We start from the raw sequence: 19,597 nt of genomic DNA on the forward strand, positions 1-19,597 counted from the left end.
CACATTTCTTCACAAATGTATCCATTAAAAAAAGATCATTAGCCTGCTTGTTTATCTTCCTGCGTTTGTTGCTGTCGTTTGTAAATAATTCTTAATCAGTCTTGCAGCTCCAAGTTAAAGAAAAGCCTGCATTCCATTTTTAGCAATTTATAATGCGATGCTGGGAATAAATTGATTTTTGCAGCAGTGAACAGACTTAGCCTGAACAGTTGAAGAAAAACAAACAAATAAAAAACCCCACAGAATTTAAGATGGAATTAATTAAAATGAACATGGATAGCTCTAGACAAAGTTAATTGTTTCAAGTTTGTTCTTTAATACTGCTTAATTAAAGCCACATTAAAATCTCTTTAAAGAATTTACAAATACTTCTGGGTAAGATTTATACCTGACCACAGGTAAAGGAAAACTGCAAAATGCTAGTGGTCATCATACATACAAATTCCATAATTTCATGAAGTACATATGGTTATTAAGGGTAGCAAAATAAGAAGAAATGCACTTCATAATACAGATTTGTACAGTCCTGGTAAAGTCAATGAAATGGATGACTGAATTATAACACCTTTAGTTTTTGCTGGTCAAACACTGCCTTCACAGCCACTGAAAAATGTGTTTCAGGCATAATCCACTTCATCCTAAGAAGTTACCTCTAGAAATATTTCTGATGAGCATGTACATCTTTTTCTGTAATCCTGTAAGCAAGAAAGAGGTTGTGAAGTGCTTCAGTCTGTGGCTGCCTCTAAGAGCTCTGGCTTCTACAAGTTCTGAAACATTCCATTTGCAGCTCTCCTCAGCTGTCCTCCTTGCCAGCATACAGTTCTACTCTTGCAACATTGATGCTTAAACAGCCTCTAAACAACTGCATCTCCATTCAAAACACTAAGATCAGACAAGGTCAGTTTTGATTTGTCTCATGTGCAGGGCTAGGACCTGCAGCACAGAAGGTAATGCTCCGAGACATTACATGTTCATGTCTACCCACTAGTCAGATCATTTAGACTGCTAAAAGAAGAGGGTTGTTATCCCAAGACCTCTTCAAAATACATTAAATAAAACCAGCCCATGACTACCTATGACAGCATGTCACCCTTACATCTAAATGACTAGGGGTGGAGGAAAACTGTTATTCTTAGTTGCACAACTCTGCCAACACTGAGAAATGTGATCATTAGAGACTTATCTCCAACATATCTGCGTGACAAGATTTAAAGCCAAGTGCTACTTTCTAAGTGTATTCATGCAATTTCACCGCAGAGAATCTTGTGATTTACTAGATTAGCTGGAAGGAAAAATGCCAGTGCTATTTATTCATTAACTTCCAAAACAAATGGTAGATATTATCTTGTTTGCAAATTAAAATTCTCTCTTGACTTTCGTTTGATAAAGCCAGTGCATTCCATACACCAGGTGGGGACGCAAAACCTCCTACCAGATTCCTATCAGCTTGCTTATACTTTACCATATAGCAAACATATCCCATATAAGATAGAACATAGATCCAATCGAGTCTTTCAACAAATTTCCAAAATTCATGCTCTCTAGAAAAGATTTTACTGCTGTATTAGATGAACCAATGAATCCTGCTGAAAACCTCGTTACAGGAACCACCATGTTAGATGTGTCTCACATTTCCTAAGGAAAGACTAGTCAGATTACCCAGAAGAGAACAAAAATCATGAGACAGCGTTTCTGTATTTTGGATAACACCAGGTATGTAGGATTAACTGTTCAAGTTACTTGCTTACATGTCCAAACTTCCCTAGCTTAAAGATTTCAAAAATATAATTTCAGAACAAGCCACACAGCTCAACTTACTCAGCAATACTTATATGGCACTTCATGGATTAAGAATACCATCTCCAAATGTGTTTGGACTTGAATTCATAGTTAAGAGGTTTACTGGAAGCTGCAGCTAGTTCTACAAGTCCATTCAAGTTCGCAGAAATGAGTCATACCCCTGGACAGCAAATGCTACCTTAACACAAGATTTTATCTGTCTGCCTCAAAGGACAATGATGAAAGTTTGTAGCTTTTGTTGCCAGAATAATGCATTTCAGTTCCTGTTATTTCATTAACATTGGGGGGGGGAGGGGGAGAGAGGGAAATAAAAAAGTATGCATAATACTTTGGAACAGAATGAAAGTAGAACTGTTTCCAATCTTTTCAACTACACCTTACCATCTATTTCATTTCAGTGAGATATTCTCCTGAAAAGAATAAAAGGAAAAAAAGTGAAACTTTTAAAGAATGAAATCCCACTTTTCAAAGATGAACACAAAGAACACAGAATAAGGATATGGTACAAGATCTTACAGACCTTAGCAAAAAAAAAAAAACAAAAGGAAAACAATGAAAACAGAAAGGAAAACAAAAAACAAACAAACAAACCAAGACATTAATTATAGCATCTTTGTCTCAACCCTGAGACTGGGATGCACTAAATCTTATGCTGAAATTGCCTAAAATATTGAGTCTATCTGCACTTTAAAGTACCACAGAAATTAATGCAATAACTGAGTTATCTATTCCCCCACCCCACCTTTCACATTAGAAGGCCTGCAATACAGGTTTAGGTTTCAACTTCCAACGTTTACCATTCAGCCGCTGTTCAACTCTAAAGAGAAACAGAAGCAAGTTGTCAATTAACAGCACCAGACAAGCAAATCTGTAAGTAAAAATCAGTTCTATCGGATCTTCCTACCTACTACACACTGCTGAATTTCAGAAAACTAACACACTTCAAAACAATTTTGCATGAAGATATGCCAACATAAAAACAGGGTAAGATAAACATGCCATTGTGACAAATAATAAAAACAGAACTGTGAGTATTACAAGTTTTGAAACCATAAACGAAAAGGCTCCTGAGAAGAAACTAGTCTCCAACTAACATACACTGCCTTATTTCCTGACTTACGCAATTGTTACACGTGAATTTAAAACACTTCCTGTTTCAGTCACAGATTACTAACACTGCACCTATTCAAAACCAAGACTGTACACAACAATCTCTGATGACCACTTTGCTTACAGAAGGCATACAAAAGGCCAATGTCAAATCCCAGCAGATCTGCAGCACCCATATACTCTAAATCCTACTTAGAACTTTAAAACTGCTATACAGGACCAGTTTAGTTTCCCAAAGCATTGTTATTGCAGCTTTGCATTTCATATTTAAGTACTTTAAAACTTAAGCATCACATTAACAACAAAACGTGTTAAATCACCCGATGATGATCCTTAAGACAAAAGCTAGTCTGGGAATAAACAAAGTGTTTTCACATAGCTTAGTCCACTCAGCTTCCTGAACAAATCCTCAAAGCAGCTAAGCAGACAGTGAAAGCATGACAGATGAGAATACCGTCCTTTTGTCCATCCACATTCAGACTGAAGGTCAGCAAAAGCACTGCTAGCCTCTCCTCTACTTGAATTTCTTCCTGTTCCTCAAGAAAAGTTGACAACATAATAGGAGAAAGCTTGAAGTTGCATCTTGGCTTTTTGTTTATTCTGTATGCCCATTTGCCCTTTTCTTCTTGTCTGGCTACCAAAAAAGTTCCCTTCCAGGAAGCTTTCAGAGAAATGGGCCCTATTATCACATACACCATGCCTGAATAAATTCAGTGATACCAGAGCTGAACTCCAAGCTGCACTCAAACCAGTTGTTTCTGTGACTTAACAAAAACACTGAGAAGAACCACCGTGTCTAAAGCCACCTTTTTTTTTTTTTCTTCCATTTAAGCAGTAAAAGTCTAGTATTCAATATGACAGAGACAATATTTCTGACTAAAAACAAAGGTTTTATGACAGCATAAACAACATTTTTCTTGTTCAGAAATTCAGCAATTATCCAGCTAAGGCAGACAAAGCTTTCTGTTCAAAAGTCTTCCATATAAAATGACTGGAAAAAGAACGTAAATATTTATTTCAATCGTGCATCATTATCAATCTATTGTCCAAACAAAGCTATACAAAAACAAACAAGCGGCAGCTGAGGCTCATACTAATATTGAAGCAGCAAGATGTGTGTTGAGTCATTAAAAATTTGGGGTGTTCCCTGTTTTACTTGTTTCTAATTATTCATCCACCTTAACTGATCCAGAACATTACCATCTACACAAACTTTTACAGCTGCTGAATTCACAGATGTGAAAATACACAGATTTGCCAACAGTCATCTATAATATGCAGCTAGCTGTGACTTTTGTACAATAGTTTTTCCACAGTTTTCTGTACAATAAGTTTTGTTTATGTACCTTTGAGGAAGTCTGCTTTGGGCAGCTTGAATTTTAAGTTAGGTCATTTTCACGTCCTGGATTTACAACTGAGAGCTCTGAGGAAAGTGATGCTGGCAGGAGTGAAATCAGTGAGAAAACTCTGCTTCTATTAAAGCATTAGAATACTACACCATTTTAAACAAGGAAATTGGGAAAACCACTTCCAGAATTTCATACGTGAAAGTTGCCATGGGCTGCTGCAAATAGTGGAATACTTAAGCATTCTGCAAGATGCTTAGCTGTGACTATGTCACAGAGGGAGAAGGTAGGTGTGCACATCAACACTAAAACGGAGCAATCCTTCAGTGCTGCCCTAACTGTTACATGAATATCTGTAACAGCCTATTTCACTTAAAATTATAACTGAACACAATGAGAGTTCTGCATGTGTTTAAACTGCTTGGATTTTTAAATATGATTTTTAAGTAGAAAAAACTATCAGCAAAAATGACCCACACTTGTACGTCTAGGACAGTACATTTACAGAGTTTACATAACTTTGATTCTGCGCAACAAGCCCTTATGTGAAGTCTGTTAAAACATAAGTGCCAAGTTGATAAGGAACATCCAGTATAATATCCTGAGTTAGTGAATTATCCATTCAATTCCTTATCCAAAATTGTTAGAAAATTGCTGTTATTTACATATATATATTATATATAATATATTAATTATATATATATATAATTTATATATATATGAAATCACAGTCTTTGTCATTGGAAAATACAGAAGATGAAAGCAACAGATATGCCAGTAGGAGGAATACAGTACAGAATATGGTAAAGAATCAGCTTACATATTGGGTCAGCCGAAAATTCTTACAGGGGCATATTTTAAAGTCATTTACAGAGGCAGTGCTCCACTGCTTATAAAAGTAACATCAGATAGGGCAAAGAAGACAGAATTATCAGAAAATGAGGTACTTTTTATTCTGCAGTGATCAAGATATTAACACTCTGCTACGCAAAAGGAAAAAAAAACCAACCACGATATCCTTACGTTCCTGAGATTCAGAATAAGTAACATGACCACTGGGCACAATGCTCATAGATGACAGCTCACTCCCATCAGAGTTGGGTGTAAAAGGTTTCAGCGTACTCACATATATCAGACAGACTGAATCTTACTCTCACCAAAAAACAGGAACATTCATGAAACAGCTTTAAAGTCAATTGCCCTCAGCAGTTTAGATTAGCCCAGATGGTCACATGCCTGCAGCATTGGCATATACCACTTTCTGTAAGTGGAATACCCAAAAATCAAGTAATGGTGCTTATGTTTAAGAAAACATAAGAGCTTACTTGATTTAAAAAAGGGAAATCTCTAATGTACTAAAAGTAACGAGATAAATTCATTCAATAAACAAGGCTTCAAGTTGTAAAACTACAGAAAAACATTTTACTGAACGTATGTAATTTTGGAGGTCAGAAACAATGCTTACAAGGCCAGCCTTTTAAAAATGGCAAAAACTCTTACTTCACAGTTCATAAACTATAAGGAAGTGCTTTAGGAGTGGGTTGGACCAGACGATCTCTGGAGGTCCCTCCCAACCCCCTACAGTTCTGTGATTCCATGTGAAACTTCAACATGCTGTGACGATGAATCTGGTTTTATCACGTTGCACATATCATCTTATGAAAGCACACACCAAACCTCTGATAATTTCTATCAAACACTGATCTGCTTCCAAGAAAATCACGCCATGAGATTCACAGCTGAACTGAGTTCTATCTGTAGTTCCCCTACCACTGTCTGAAGCGCCGAGCGAAGGCTGAACACACGGTGCTTTCCACCTGAACTGACGCCAGAGGTCTGCGGAAGCTGCTGAAACCTGATCACATCTTTGTAAGTGTTATTTTAGAAAGCCTCAAAAACCTACTGTTACCAGGAAGGAACCTAATTTGGTCAGCCAGAAAACTTCTAGCACACAACTTTCCAAAGCTCTGTGGGAGCTTTTCAACGAGCTCCACCTGCACCCAGCTCCACACACCAAGGCAGTGACACAATAGGAGCCCTTCTAACACAGTACCTTCGATGTTCAGCTCGAAACAGATGTGGCAAAACGAGAGCGTCTCCTTCTCGGTGCCCAGCTTGCAGACGCTGCACACGTTGTCATCGTCCAGGTCGATGTTGACGAACTGCTCCTCGTTCATCGTGCTCTGAAAGAGGAGGGAACAAAGCGCGAGACTGTTACTCCAAGCACCCCGCAACATCCCCGTACTGCTCCCCCAAGCCCAGCCGCGTGTAGGGCAGCACGGTTCCGTCCCGGCCAAGTTTCCTTCTCAAAGCACGAGAGGCGGCGCGGCGGCCGCATGGCACGGAGCTCGCAGAGCCCCGGCGGAACGAGCCCCTCTCTCGCCGCTCCCCTGACCCCGCGCACTCTCTCCTTCCTCGCAGCCCCGTCCCGTCCCTCTGCCCATAGCTCGCGCTCCTCGCACCCTCCCCGCGCCCAGCACACCGCCGCCGCCGACCCCCGAGCTGGAACTGCCCCCTCCGCGCACCCCTCGCCGTGCTGCACTGCCAACCGCCCGGCACCGCACTCCACTATTGTTCGCCGAAGAGCGCAGCCGGAGCTCAGCGCCAGCACCGCCCTCCGCTTCCGGCCGAAACCACGGCCCCGGCGGAACGGGGGGGCTGCGCCGGGCGGGGCGAACTACTGCTCTCCGCCGCACCTCGGTGCCAGCACCGCCCCAGGGTTGCGCCGGCGGGGCGGAGGGGCGGGGCGAGCCAGCGGCCGCTACGATCCGTGCGAGCAGCGGGTGCCCCTTCTTTGGTGTCACTTAGGCTCTTCCGGAGCCTGGCTGTGGTCCCTCCTCCGCGGCCGCTGGGGCGGCTGAGGGGAAGCGTGGGTGGTGCCACGGCTGACCTGCTGCGCACCCTCCTCTTTCCTCTCCGCGGGGCTGTCCGCCGGGGGCTATGGGCGTGCTCTGCGCTTAGTGTCCTCCTGGCGCACCCCGAGTGCTAATGTGCTGGTGATACGTACTGCACGGTGCTGTTGGGGTCCGAGTCGTTGGGTCGCGTGAGAAAGGACAGATGTCCTCTGTGTATAGGAATTGAAACTGGGAAGATGAGCTGAAGGCAAAGAGAAAAAATCAGGATTGCCTCTTCTGCTCTGTGCAGGTGTGGTCTCACCTCGAGGACTGTGGGCGGCATTGAGCACCGCGGTACAAAGAGGGCATGAAGCCATTAGAGAGTGTCCAAAAGAGAGCTGCGAAGATAATGAAGTGTCTAGGGAAAGAGGCCTTGTGGCAGCCTGCTCCTGAGCTCTGCTCTCTGGTGACAGCAACAGGACCAGAGGGAACAACATGGAGATGCATCAGGGGAGGTCAAGTTTGGGTGTTGGGATAAGGTTCTTGACCAGGCAGTGGTTGAATCCTGGGACAGGCTCCCAGGGAGGTGGTCATGGCCCCAGGCCTCGCAGAGTTCGAGGATTGTTTGGACAACGCTCTCAGACATCTGGTCTGATTTTTGCATGATCCTGTGTGGAGCCAGGAGTTGAACCCAATGATCCTTATGGGTCCTCTAACTCAATATTCAGGCTATGTGGTGTCATCAATGGGATGCTATCCAGAGAGACCTAGACAGGCTTGAGCAGTGGGCCTAGGTGAACTTCTTGAATTTCAACAAATCCAAGTGCAAGTTCTTGCACCTGGGTTGTGGCCACCTATGCTATCAGTTCAAACTGGCAGATGGAAGGATAGCCCTGCTGAAAAGGAACTAGGGGTACTGGTGGATGGCAACTGGATGTGAGCCAGCAGTGTTCCCTCACAGCCTTGAAAGCCAACCATTTCTTGGGCTGCTTCAAAAGAAGCGTGGCCAGCAGGTCGAAGGAGGTGATCTTACCCCTCTACTCTGCACTGGTGAGGCCTTGCCTGGAGTGCTGTGTCCAGATGTAGAATCCTCACTGCATGAGAGATGCGGGCACATTAGAGAGTGTGCAGAGAAGGACTACAAAAATGCGAAGGATACAGTACCTCCCCTACAAGGACAGACTGAGAGAGCTGGGGCTGTTTAGCTAGAGGAGAGAAGGCTCTGGGAAAACCTGATAGTGGCTTTCCATATCCAAAGGGGGGCTATAAGAAAGAAGGAGACAGACTCTTTAGCAGGGTCAATTTTGGTAAGACAAGGGGAAATGGTTTCAAACTGAAAGGGAACCCTTAAAGGTCAACTCCCCTGTTCATTGCAGGGGAGTTGACCTTTAAGCGTCCCTTCCAACTCAGATACTTCTATGATTCTATGATCTGATACCACATGAATATACAAAGCTGGCAAATCTATGCTGAATTTTAACAGTGTCCTTTCATTGGCTCAGGATGAGCTTGCTCTACTGTGAGCTTTCTAGGAAAGAAATCAGTCCTTGGGGATTGTTGTTACCTTTCACTCCCTTGGGAGGAAGGAAAGAAAGTTGCTGTTCAACACAGTTAGAAGTTGTGTGCATAAAAGGGAAATGGAAGAGGAGAAAGGAATATGTAAGAGAAACAGTGCTGAAATTGCATGCATACTTGTTTGACATGATGGGAAATACAAGTACCAACTGTAAGTGCTGTCTGAACAGAAAGTAAAACTAACTCAGCTCCATGCTTGCTTTCAGAAGGTTAAGCCACAGATGGCAGATTGTGCCTTCCTGAGAATTTCCACAACTCGTGGAAATTACCTACAATGCATGCCTATATGTCGAAAGTGGGGTTACCTATGAAACAGCTACATCATCTTCCAAAATCTCCTCTCTCCAAACACATTTGCCTGTGTTTTTTATGATCCCTTTCACCATATTTTCTTGGGGCATTTTTTTCAATTCCAACAGTAAGAAAAAAGAAATGTTGCTCTTTCGTCCATTCCTTTGCAGCTTTTAACTAGTGGATAGAATTTGGATTTATTTCTGTTGAAGGACAGCAGAATAATTTAATCTCAGAGCTTCCTGAGATCTTCCTTGAATTGCTTTTCCCACTCGCTAACATTGAGCTTGGGAGAGCAGCTACACCTCCTCTGTACTCCCATCGTTTACTTATTTGATGGGCATGAAAAGTGGCAAACAAGCAGCAGCCTGACTTCGTTGCAAAAGCAATATTAAGAAAGAAAAGGATGTGAGCCTGGGGTGGAGGATTTACAAGCATAAAGAAGAAGCTGGACAGATGATGGTAGTGAGGATTATAAAATATATAAATAATTGAGTATTTTTCCCTCCAGAATCTGATGTTTCTATGCCTCGTTGCCACAGTGTATCAGCAACTGTGAAATCCAATGGCAAAAAAAAGCCCCATAAATCTTGTTAACAGATGAAGTGGAGGAAGCAGTATGGCTATTGGTAATTGAACGACTTTTCTTGTTAAAAAAAAAAAAAAAGTTTAAAGCACAGAGATCACTGCATTAAAAATAGTGAAAGAAAATGTTGCAGGTGCAGGATTATGAAAAAACTCCCACAACACTGTTCAATCTTAGTGCCCATGATGTGGTTGTACGTATACATACATATACATATTTTCTTCCAAATCCCTTGTTTCATCAATATACATTATTCTAGCTAGAGCTTATTTTACTGGAAAATCATTAGTAGCAAACCAATCTGTGGTTTTGTTTTGTTTTGTTTTGTTTTTTTCCCCCTTTTTTTCCCCTCCTGTCTGTTGAGATCGTGTTGTCATTTTAGGAAGGCTTTGGTAGTAATCACATTTTAATAATTCCCACTGCTTCACATTCCTTAGCTGGTTGGTTGTGTTCCCACGCTGTTTCCTCACCACGTTTCAGTCTTGATGAGATGACACAAGGGACTAGATAACTGATTTAATAGAAAGAAAATTAATTCTAACTCACATCAACTCATTACTTCATTGCATAGGAGAGCCCTATAAGCACTGGTGGGAAGGCAGCTGTAGGAGTAATTCAGAACTGCCCCCTGTATCATGACATCGTGTCTTTAACTTCACTAGTTAATTCGCTCTAAATAGGTAATAATTAGAACAGTCTTTTGAGGGCACGTTAATTCCAGTTTCCTAAGTGAAGATATAGAAGTTCTAAAGTTAAAATGTGTTCTTACTGAAATGTACAGGAGTCGAGGGAGAGGTGGGGTTGCTTAGGCATTATTAAAAATACTGTGGCAAGCTCCCAATGGAGAATATAAATAGCATTAGCACTGTTGAAATGAAAGTGTCTGTGTAGGTGTGCACATGTAAATTAAAATATACAGGAAAAGAGAAAAGTTAAAATTCAGTCTAGGTGAGGCCTGCCCCTATGAAAATATCTAGAAAGTAACATTCTCAAACCAACCTGATTTCATTCTCTTTCTTTTCTGCTCTCTTGTGAGTTAGGGGAGTTCTTTTTTCCTCTGCATGACAGATGTCTGGAGTTTTCCAGGCACTCCTATGGGTCTTAATGTTCTTCAGGCAGTTCCCTGCCAGCAGCTAATAAATATAGATGTATTTTCTCCACTCTTCTGGTTTTGTTTTTGTCTTGTGAGTTTTTCTAACTAGCTTTTTTGTTTGTTTGTTTGTTTGTTTGTTTCAGATCTGTTGTTTCAGCATCCTGCAGCCCCTCCTAGTTTAACTTTCAGCCCAGAATATATACATGTACAAATTATCTTACTATAGTCGCTATCTTGACTCTTCTGTTTTGTGAACTATTGTCTCTTCCTACTTTTTTCAGTCCTCTTTCAACTTCACTCAATGTTTGACCTTTTCTGTCATGTATTATTTTAATTCTTTATTGACTAGCTTTAGTCCTCTTATTGTGTAGCGTAAAAATCTGACTGCAAAGAGGCAGTTCCTTCATCTGGCCATTTCCTTCTGTTTGGATCTGAGGATCTTATGGTTACTCTGAGGTGGACTGGGGTGATCAAGGACAAAAACAAAGAAAGAAAACTTTTTTTTTTGTTTTTTAATCAGCTCATTGAAATGACTGTATCTTCAGCTACGTTATTGCTGTATTTGGTGTAAAGGTTTTTGGAGTGGAGATGTGATTCCTGCATCAAACTAAATGTAGCATCACCAATCTTAGCCGTCAGTCCCAGACCTGCTCATTTATCCAGTCTCTTTGCTATATTTGCCCTTTGGGCTATGATTCCATGATCTTCTTAGCAGCAGTGCCAGCTTAATTGTTCCCAACTTCTGTCCATTTTATTCCTGCTATTTTAATTTGAGTTATGTGCTGAAAAGTAACCATCATCAACCAGATTCCTGTCCAGTTCACTTCATGATTACCCAGACATTCGTTTTGGCACAGCAGAAGTTCTATCATGATAACAGGAAGAGTAGAATGCAGCAGTAGAGATTAATTAAAACAGCTACATGAATACATGGGTACTGATAGCCTAAATCTTTCTTCTTTAGCCTCTTTCTGTTTTTCTATTTTTTTCCTTATTACCATTTTCCTTCAGTTTCTTTCCTAAATGTCTTTCCCATTCTGCCATACAAATCTAGGACATTTCTTCACTGACCAGTCTATGGAGTGTCTGTGTCATTCTACAACATGAAGCTGTTTCAGGGTAGTGTCACACCACCAGTCTTTATCTCTTACGCATTCTTCTACTCACTGACTTATGTGCCTTCATTAAATTGAGATCTTCCCCCTTCAAAATTTGATTTTGTTCACTAAACATTGACAGCAGAAGATGTAGACTTGTTCTGGACAGTAGGTAAACTCAACAGTAACTTGAAAAGACACCACTGAGGAAAGTTGTAGAAGGTAACTACAACAACAGTGATCCAATTCACAGCTGTCACCTCAGTAAAACAGCCAGAGAACCATTGTTTTGTTGTGTTTTGTTTTTTTTTTTTTTTGTTTTTGTTTTTGTTTTTTTTTCATGATAATTGCTCCTGAAATTGAATATCCAACTAATGTGAAAAATTAGTCATGGACAAACATGTCCTGAATTGTCTGAGGTTAGAAAAAGAAATCTACAATTGTGTACATTAAATAGTCCAGACCATGGAGGAAGCTGAGCCAACCTGAAATTGTTCCTCAGTCATAACACACAAGGGTGGAGCAGCAACAGTCTGTGTATTGTAAGCAAAGGCTTCTCTCAGATTGCTGATTGGAATGGATCAGAGGCTTGATAAACCAGTACGTGGCTGTTCAAACAAGCCATGAATGGCAGAGGAGAGAAATGACTTTTTTACATTCACGTTCTGGGAAGACTTCCTAGTAACTCCTTTATCCTCATTCTCTGTTTGGAAGAACACTAATCCTAATAAGATCTCAGTGATTAATTATCATGTCGACTTAGCACTTCATTTTTAAGTGTTGTTTATGTGTTTATTTTTCATCCATAGATTATTCTTTACAATAAGAAAGCCCATATATTGATGAACCAAAGCTTTCAATACTTCTTTTCAGCTTAACTGAATGTGTTGTTTACTGCCTCACCCTTCTGTCTCCCATGGCCTCAATTTCTTCTTTGATCATCCAGCAGTTCACAAATTTCTGAATTTCTCCCAGTTACTGGAAGCACTCTCACAATCTAAGTACACCTTTTTCCTACCCAAATCTCAGCACTTACTGATCTTCACTGACCTCTCAACATCATCTGTCAATTTCTAAGATAAAGTCTTCAGGTAGGCTCTATTTTTTCATTTTGTGTGATTTTCCTTCTAATTCTTGGCTATTTCTCTTAAAGCAGCTGATTCTTGTCAGTCAGCTTTTAATCATGATTTGTCATACATCCCCCGAAGTGATCACAGCTGTGAGCACTATCTCTCGTTCTCTAATCCATGAACTTGGCACTAACTGGCATCTTATTCTAGTGACTCATAGTTCTCCATTTCCATTGCTGACTTGTCTTTCCTCATCTGATCTAAATCCATACCTTTTTGGCACTTCCTTGGGGACAATTACCATGGCTAACAGAGGCACAATACATTGAGATAATATTTTTTTTCCAATAATTCAGGCCTTTAATTTGAATACAAGAGGATTGTCTCTGCGTTATCTAACTTCTTTCTACATATCGACTAGAAGATTCAGCCTTGATGAGTGTCTCAACTGCCTGTCACTTCACACCTCAGCTATTAACAACTTCATTGTCTAATTCCTGTGCCTTTCAGTGTGTTCTTCTGAAGTTCATTCAAAATTGCATTGTGAGGATTATCTTCTTTGCTGACATAATGTCTCTGTCTCTCTCTGGCTTTTCACTTCATTAGCATCAAAGGCAAATTCTTTGTCCTCTTCAAAGTTTCTGATCAATTGACTCTATGCTGAATCAGCTTTATTGTTTCATTGAGCATCAGCCCTCATGTACTGTCTGTCAGTAATACTTGTCTTCACTGTCTCATTAGAGTATTTCTCACACAATCACCTTTGGCCTTTTTACAGAATGCCTCCTCCTTTGTTGGAAGTTCCTCGCAAATGTTGTTCATGCTGTTAATCAGCCAAGACTTAATTCTGCATTGTTGAGCAGAGTTGTTTCCCAGAGTTGAATATGTAAAATACAGTCACTGTGCTTTGTACCTAATAGTAGTTATCTGGTTGTTCCATTCTTTGTATATTTGAAAACTGATAAACTCTCCTTTTTATTACATATATTTACAGTTGTTACCAAAGCCATCAGGTTGCCAAACTGTGTTCTGCTGAAAATCATCTTAAGTAGTTTGCATTCCCATGTTGCTCAAGTGAAAGTTTCATTACAGTTTTGGCAGACAGGCGTATGTATTACATGAGAAATTTGGGGAAGTGCCAGAGATCCACTGGTTCCCCAAAGGTGAGTACTAAAACTGAGTAGTAAGAGATCTCTGATTTCACAGCAGAGATAACCTCCTACTCACAATGTTATAGAATATTAGTAGCATTTAATAGCTTTACACATTTTGAAATAACAGCTTGAAAAGAGTACAGTAAGATAGCTACATATTTTACCTACCTACTGGACAAGATTAAGGTAGTACTTCTGAAGTATGTAGATATTTTAGCATCTTAGCAAATCTTTACTTACTTAAAGAACTGATTTCATTAGCTTTACTATCAGAATACAAAAAATAGTCTGTTGTCTTCATACTGCCGTCTTTTGTAGCAACAAACACAAGAAAAGCGACATCTTCATGCTACTGTCCTCCCATATCTTTTTAATCTTGAAACTGCTCTTTGACAGAATATTGGTAGGGGCTGATCTGTTAAGTGGCTTTTTCCCCCTTTTATTAATGAGAATTAAAGTTCTATAGGCAACAAACAAACAACAATACGCAGCAATTGCAATAGGAAAGATCAGCTGCCTGCACAGTGTATGAAATACAGCAAACACTGTGGCCAGGTTATTTGCTTAGCCCTGCCTTCTTCCTGCTATGCCTATGCATTTGTACTAATTATACAATCAGGCTCTACTTATATCCGCAGGAAGAAGAGTTAGTTCCATAACACCATGTTAGGAATGACCACCATTAATTCACTTCAGATGCCTAAACATAGGAGAAGATGGAAAGTAGACAGAAAAGCCTCATCAAAAGATGTAGCCTGTTGGTTCGAGATATACTGTGTGTAATACATTCAGCAACATTTCTAATCACACATGCAACCAAGGACTAGCTGATACAGAAAAGCATCACTGGAGATTATCTGATCCAAGACCCTGCTCAGAGCAGACTAAGACAGAGCAATTACCCAAGGCTGTATCCAGTCAAGTTTTAAACATCTCCAAGGATGGAGACTCCACAGTATGAGCAACCTGCCCCACTGCTTAACCACTCATACAGTAAAAAGTTTTACTGCATATTTAAATGAAACAAAGATGCTGTTTGGGGGCTACAAATATGGTGAAGGGTCTAGAAGAAAAAAAGCATGAAGGTGTATGAGATGTATGAGGATCAGCTGAGGTCCCTTGGTTTGTTCAGCCCAAAGCAGAAGAAGTTGGAAGGAGGACTCGTGGCAGCCTACAGGTCCTTGTGAAGGGAGCAGAGGGTCAGTGCTATGTTCTGCTTCCTGATAATGATGACAGGACATGAGAGAAAGTCCTGTCCTTCATATGTTTGGAAATGGCTGCCAGGATTATTTGTCCCATCACCTTCTCAGAAGCTGAGGTGAGGCTGAACAGCCTGTAGTTCTCTGGGTGTTCCTTCTAGCCCTTCTTGAAGATGCAGATGATATTTGCTTTCTTTCAGTCAAAGATTTCTCCTGTTTGCCACAACCTTTCAAAGATGATTGGCAGCAGCCATGCAGTAATATTGGACAGATTTCTGCCGTCATGGGAGCATTACATCAGATTGTCAAGACTTAGGTGTGTCCAGACTGTTTACATGCTCCTTAATGTGCTTCTTGTTCACTGAGGATTAAGTCCTTTTTGCTGTAGTTTTTCTGCCTAGACTCATGGACCTGCAGCATTTAGTGGTATTCAATGGCACTATGTATTGTGGTCTTCTTCATGTTCTTTGTCAACAGGTCCCTGTCACTCTACCCTGTTAAGTGGAGGTCCCATAATTTCCCTGGTCTTTCTTTTGCTGCTGATGTACCTTAGAAACCCTTCTTGTTGCCTTTCGCATTCATCACCAGATTCACCTCTGGGATGTCATTGGCTTTCCTACCCCCACCCCTGAACATTCCGGATTTCTGACTATCTTATAGATCCAGTTTACCAGTCTATGTTTAATGCAGGCAGTGCTCTGTGCTACTGCCAAATGCACACGTTGCCTCTACCGAGCTCAATGAGAAGTAAAAATTGTGTTTACTCGTGTCTTTTTAGTTAATTAAAATTAAAATGATGTATCACTGTATGTACAGGCTGAGCCTTAATCTCTAAAAAGCGTCAGATAGTATTAAGCTCATTGCTGACAGTGGCCTAGTTTCTACTGATAAATTCATTAAAAGTTTTAGTCAGCAAAGTCAGGAAAAAGTAGTGACTGATAGTCCTGAACTGAAATGATGGGGAAAAAAAAAAGCCCAAACCCAACCTGTTTTGTTAATCCATCCATGTACATGAAAACAGCACAGCAGGATGGGGGAACTAATCCCATTTCAAATCAGATGCCTGCTGGTTCCATTTAATGAGCATTATGTCTGTTTCTTTTTTAACCCTAAAATTTCTTAATACTTAGAAAAGCCAATCTGATTTTTTAAAATATTTTTTAACTACAACTATAGAAACCTGGATTATTCTGAATAGTTTTCTGGGGATGTCTGTGTTTCTCTTGCTACTGAGATGTTAATGTTAGGTTCCTAACATAATGGTATATACAAGGCAGAGCTTGATCATCATCTCCATTAAATGGAATGAAGGGCTCTACTATAAGAAGGGAATGTGTGGTATGGACTGGAAGCTTAGTGGTCACTCTTCCCCTTGAAGCTCCAAGAGCAATGTCTGACAGTCGTGTGGGAAGCGACTTGCTGCCCTGCTCATCACTGTGACCACCATAGCCTTGGAGAAGAGACTGCTGACGCCAGCAGTGTTGACTTCCCAGCTCTCTGTGGTTTTGCTCTGTAGAACTCCTCAAAATGGAAGGGGCTGTGGTTGCTAAGTGTATTTCCTCAAACAGCTATGTCATCCACAAGTAGGATGCCATGTTACACAGTTTTGCCCTGCTAACCAAATTAATATTTGATTCAGAAGCAGCAAGACACGCTATTCTCCTTATCATTTTGGGGGTAAAATAAAACTTTGTGTATTTGTCCTTATATCATCTTAATTATTAAAAAAAAAAAAAACACAAACCAAAAAAAAAACACATAAGGTAATCAGAAATACTTAAACTAATTTAATCTAGATAAGGCAAATTGCCTCACACTGGATTAGCTACAAGTTTATTTACCACTTGGTTTTTTGTCTATTATTTCTAATCTTGTGCCTATGGGAAGCCTGAATGTACATGTATATTGCAACCCTGATATTTCTGGATACTGTAAATTTTGCTTACCTTAGCTGATGCTAAATTTTCTTATTTACTCTTATATGCTATAGCAGTACACATATGCTATCACTGATGATTACCATATCTTATTTTGTAAATAGCGTATATTGTTCCTGTCTTATAACATTAACAGATTGTAGAGAAAAATAAACAGCAAGCAACCTACAAAAATGACTATCAGCAGTACCCATTTTTCATTGCTCCAAAAACCATGTTAGCATAATAAGTGAGTGTCCAATGTACCATTTTAATTTGGCAACATTTATGTTTATATGTTTGTTCAGTGTTGTATATTATGTGATATGTAATGTAAACATATATGTACAGTGTTATATGTATATATTGGCAGTTGTCAAAGATCAGTCTTATATAGCAGTGCTATATCATTATGTATGTATCAGCTGAAGAAAGATATTTCAGAGAATTAGGAGCATGTGTTGTTAAACAAAACATTTTCATGTTGAGAAAATCTTTGCTCCAAGTCTTCTTCTTACACTGATCAAACTACTGCTGTGGCACAGGCTGGCTATTTTGTGTTTTCCAACTCACTGGCAACAAAGCTTCTGAAATAAAGCTAGTGTGACTACTTGAATGCTAGGGTGGAATTTGTTAGGGAAGGAGGAGTATGAGCACCCAGGTCCTTCCTGAACCTATCAGAACACACATCTTCCTGTTTTTCCATATAACATAATAGCCAGAGTTAATTACTACTATTTTGGTTTAGACCAGTTGTCATCCTAATTCTTATTCTCTCAACCATACTGTCATTAACTTTCTATTTTAGAATTCCTGTAAAAACGATCCTTATTCCCAAAATGCATTTATCTTAGGTAAAGTCCAGAAACGTGCTGAAATAATATAGTGTGCTAAAATGGACAGAGAATTAATTAAAAAAAAAAAAAAAAATCTGCATAAACAGCTATCTGTAAGGAAATGCCTGTAGTGACAATTAGTTCAACATTCTCTTCAGTCTAGATGTAATTAGCATCCCCTGTTGTTCCATTTGTTTAACCTACAACCAAAGGCGGCCTGTCTGCATATGCGCATACACAGCCAAAAAAGTCTGCTTAATAGCAGGATATTTGTTGTAACATATTTGCAGAATGCATGATGTCCTAACAATGGTCAATATCAAGAATATAAAACTTTTGACTTCTCCATTAAAAATCTGTTACGTAAGGCTACTTACTGCATTCAGACACTTCACCACATAATTAATAGGATTAAAAAAAAACAACCCCCCCCCCCCAAACACACAAAAAAAAGAACCACAAAAACAAACAAATAAACAAACAAACAAACAAAAAAAACCCAGCAGTCCAATTTTGATATATCTCATGCTTTTTAGTCATTGCACGTTGTTATCAGTGACTCACATGCATACCCAATCCAATGAAGATATTGTTTGAGTGATTCTTCCTTCTTCTATGCAACAGCTTCAGAGGCAGACCATTTCAGGTGGAAGAATCAAAAGCATAACAATTCTTCATGTTAATATGATAAATGTTATAATATTTGGAAAAGAGTTAAAGTCTGCAAATGTGTTGTGTTTATCAGAAGCCTTAAATATAAATGCAGCTTCAGGAGATTGCTACCTGTAGATACATATTATCTGTAAAGTTATATTTCTGTGAATGAAGCCTTATACTATGGCCTAGAGCAACTGAAAGGATAGATGTACTGCAGTAATAGCACTGTGGTGCTGACCTACTTGAGCAAGCTGTATACTAGATAGCGTGCACTGAGTTACTTAGGCTTTTTTTTGGTAAAACAATACGGGGCCTCCCAAATCAGCATGCAATTTGAAACATGAAGTGACCAGACTTTTTTTTTGCAACTCAGTTATTGAATTGTTATATTTATCTACATCTCACAAGGACACCCATTGCATCAGAGCGATGCAACATCTTCTAAATACAAGTCACTTTTGTGCCAGCCACGGCCACAGGCTGCAGAAAAAAGCCTAGACAGAAACGTGTCCAGGGTTGAGATGTTTTCATTATTTCTTCTTCTGATGTCCTTACTATAGCTACTACCTGCTTTGTTTCTCTTTCTCCCACCTGCCCATGCAACAAATAAACACCAACTCTAAACACACAGCTTTATTGAGAGGAAAGAAAAACATGGGAGAACGTGCTGACAATCTGGAATGTCTTAGTGTGAGAAATAATTTGAAGTTCATTCCTTAGGATGTTTCCTGGCAAAGTAAAGTAGAAAACAGGTGTGTCAAATAGCACTTCTACTCTTTTTTGAAGGGAAAGGCAACAACTGGCTTCATGAAATCTTGAGGATTGTAAACAAAATCTGAATGAAACTTCTACTGGTTTTCAGAGCAGGTTTATGTAAATATTGTTTACATTTACACGACATGCAGGAGCCAGACACAACATTTCACAAGTCTGCAAGATGCTTCTACAGACTTTAATATTTCTGGTTAGAACTTTGAAAGAAATCTAATCTGTTCATTCACTATCATTCCTGAAATAATTATCTAGGGCACAT

General features: G+C 39.8%; 1 protein-coding gene across 3 annotated transcripts in view; it reads right to left on the reverse strand.

Annotated features, from left to right (window-relative positions):
• The window catches only part of C1H21orf91 (chromosome 1 C21orf91 homolog), a 28,060-nt gene extending 9,276 nt beyond the window's left edge, over positions 1-18,784 (reverse strand). The window contains exons 1-2 of one of the 3 annotated variants that reach the window (XM_048961016.1): positions 18,472-18,784; positions 6,310-6,439 (exon numbers count right to left, since the gene is read on the reverse strand). In XM_048961016.1, the coding sequence (XP_048816973.1) occupies positions 6,310-6,439; positions 18,472-18,477 (136 nt within the window). In that variant the 5' untranslated portion in view covers positions 18,478-18,784. Of the gene's footprint in view, positions 1-6,309; positions 6,440-6,751; positions 6,964-18,471 lie in introns of those variants that run through there. The other 2 variants (XM_048961034.1, XM_048961025.1) reach the window with 2 other exon arrangements.
• Positions 18,785-19,597: the final 813 nt, after the last annotated feature.

Source organism: Lagopus muta, chromosome 1 (assembly GCF_023343835.1).
Source record: "Lagopus muta isolate bLagMut1 chromosome 1, bLagMut1 primary, whole genome shotgun sequence".
In the NCBI taxonomy this organism is placed as follows: Eukaryota; Metazoa; Chordata; class Aves; order Galliformes; family Phasianidae; genus Lagopus; species Lagopus muta.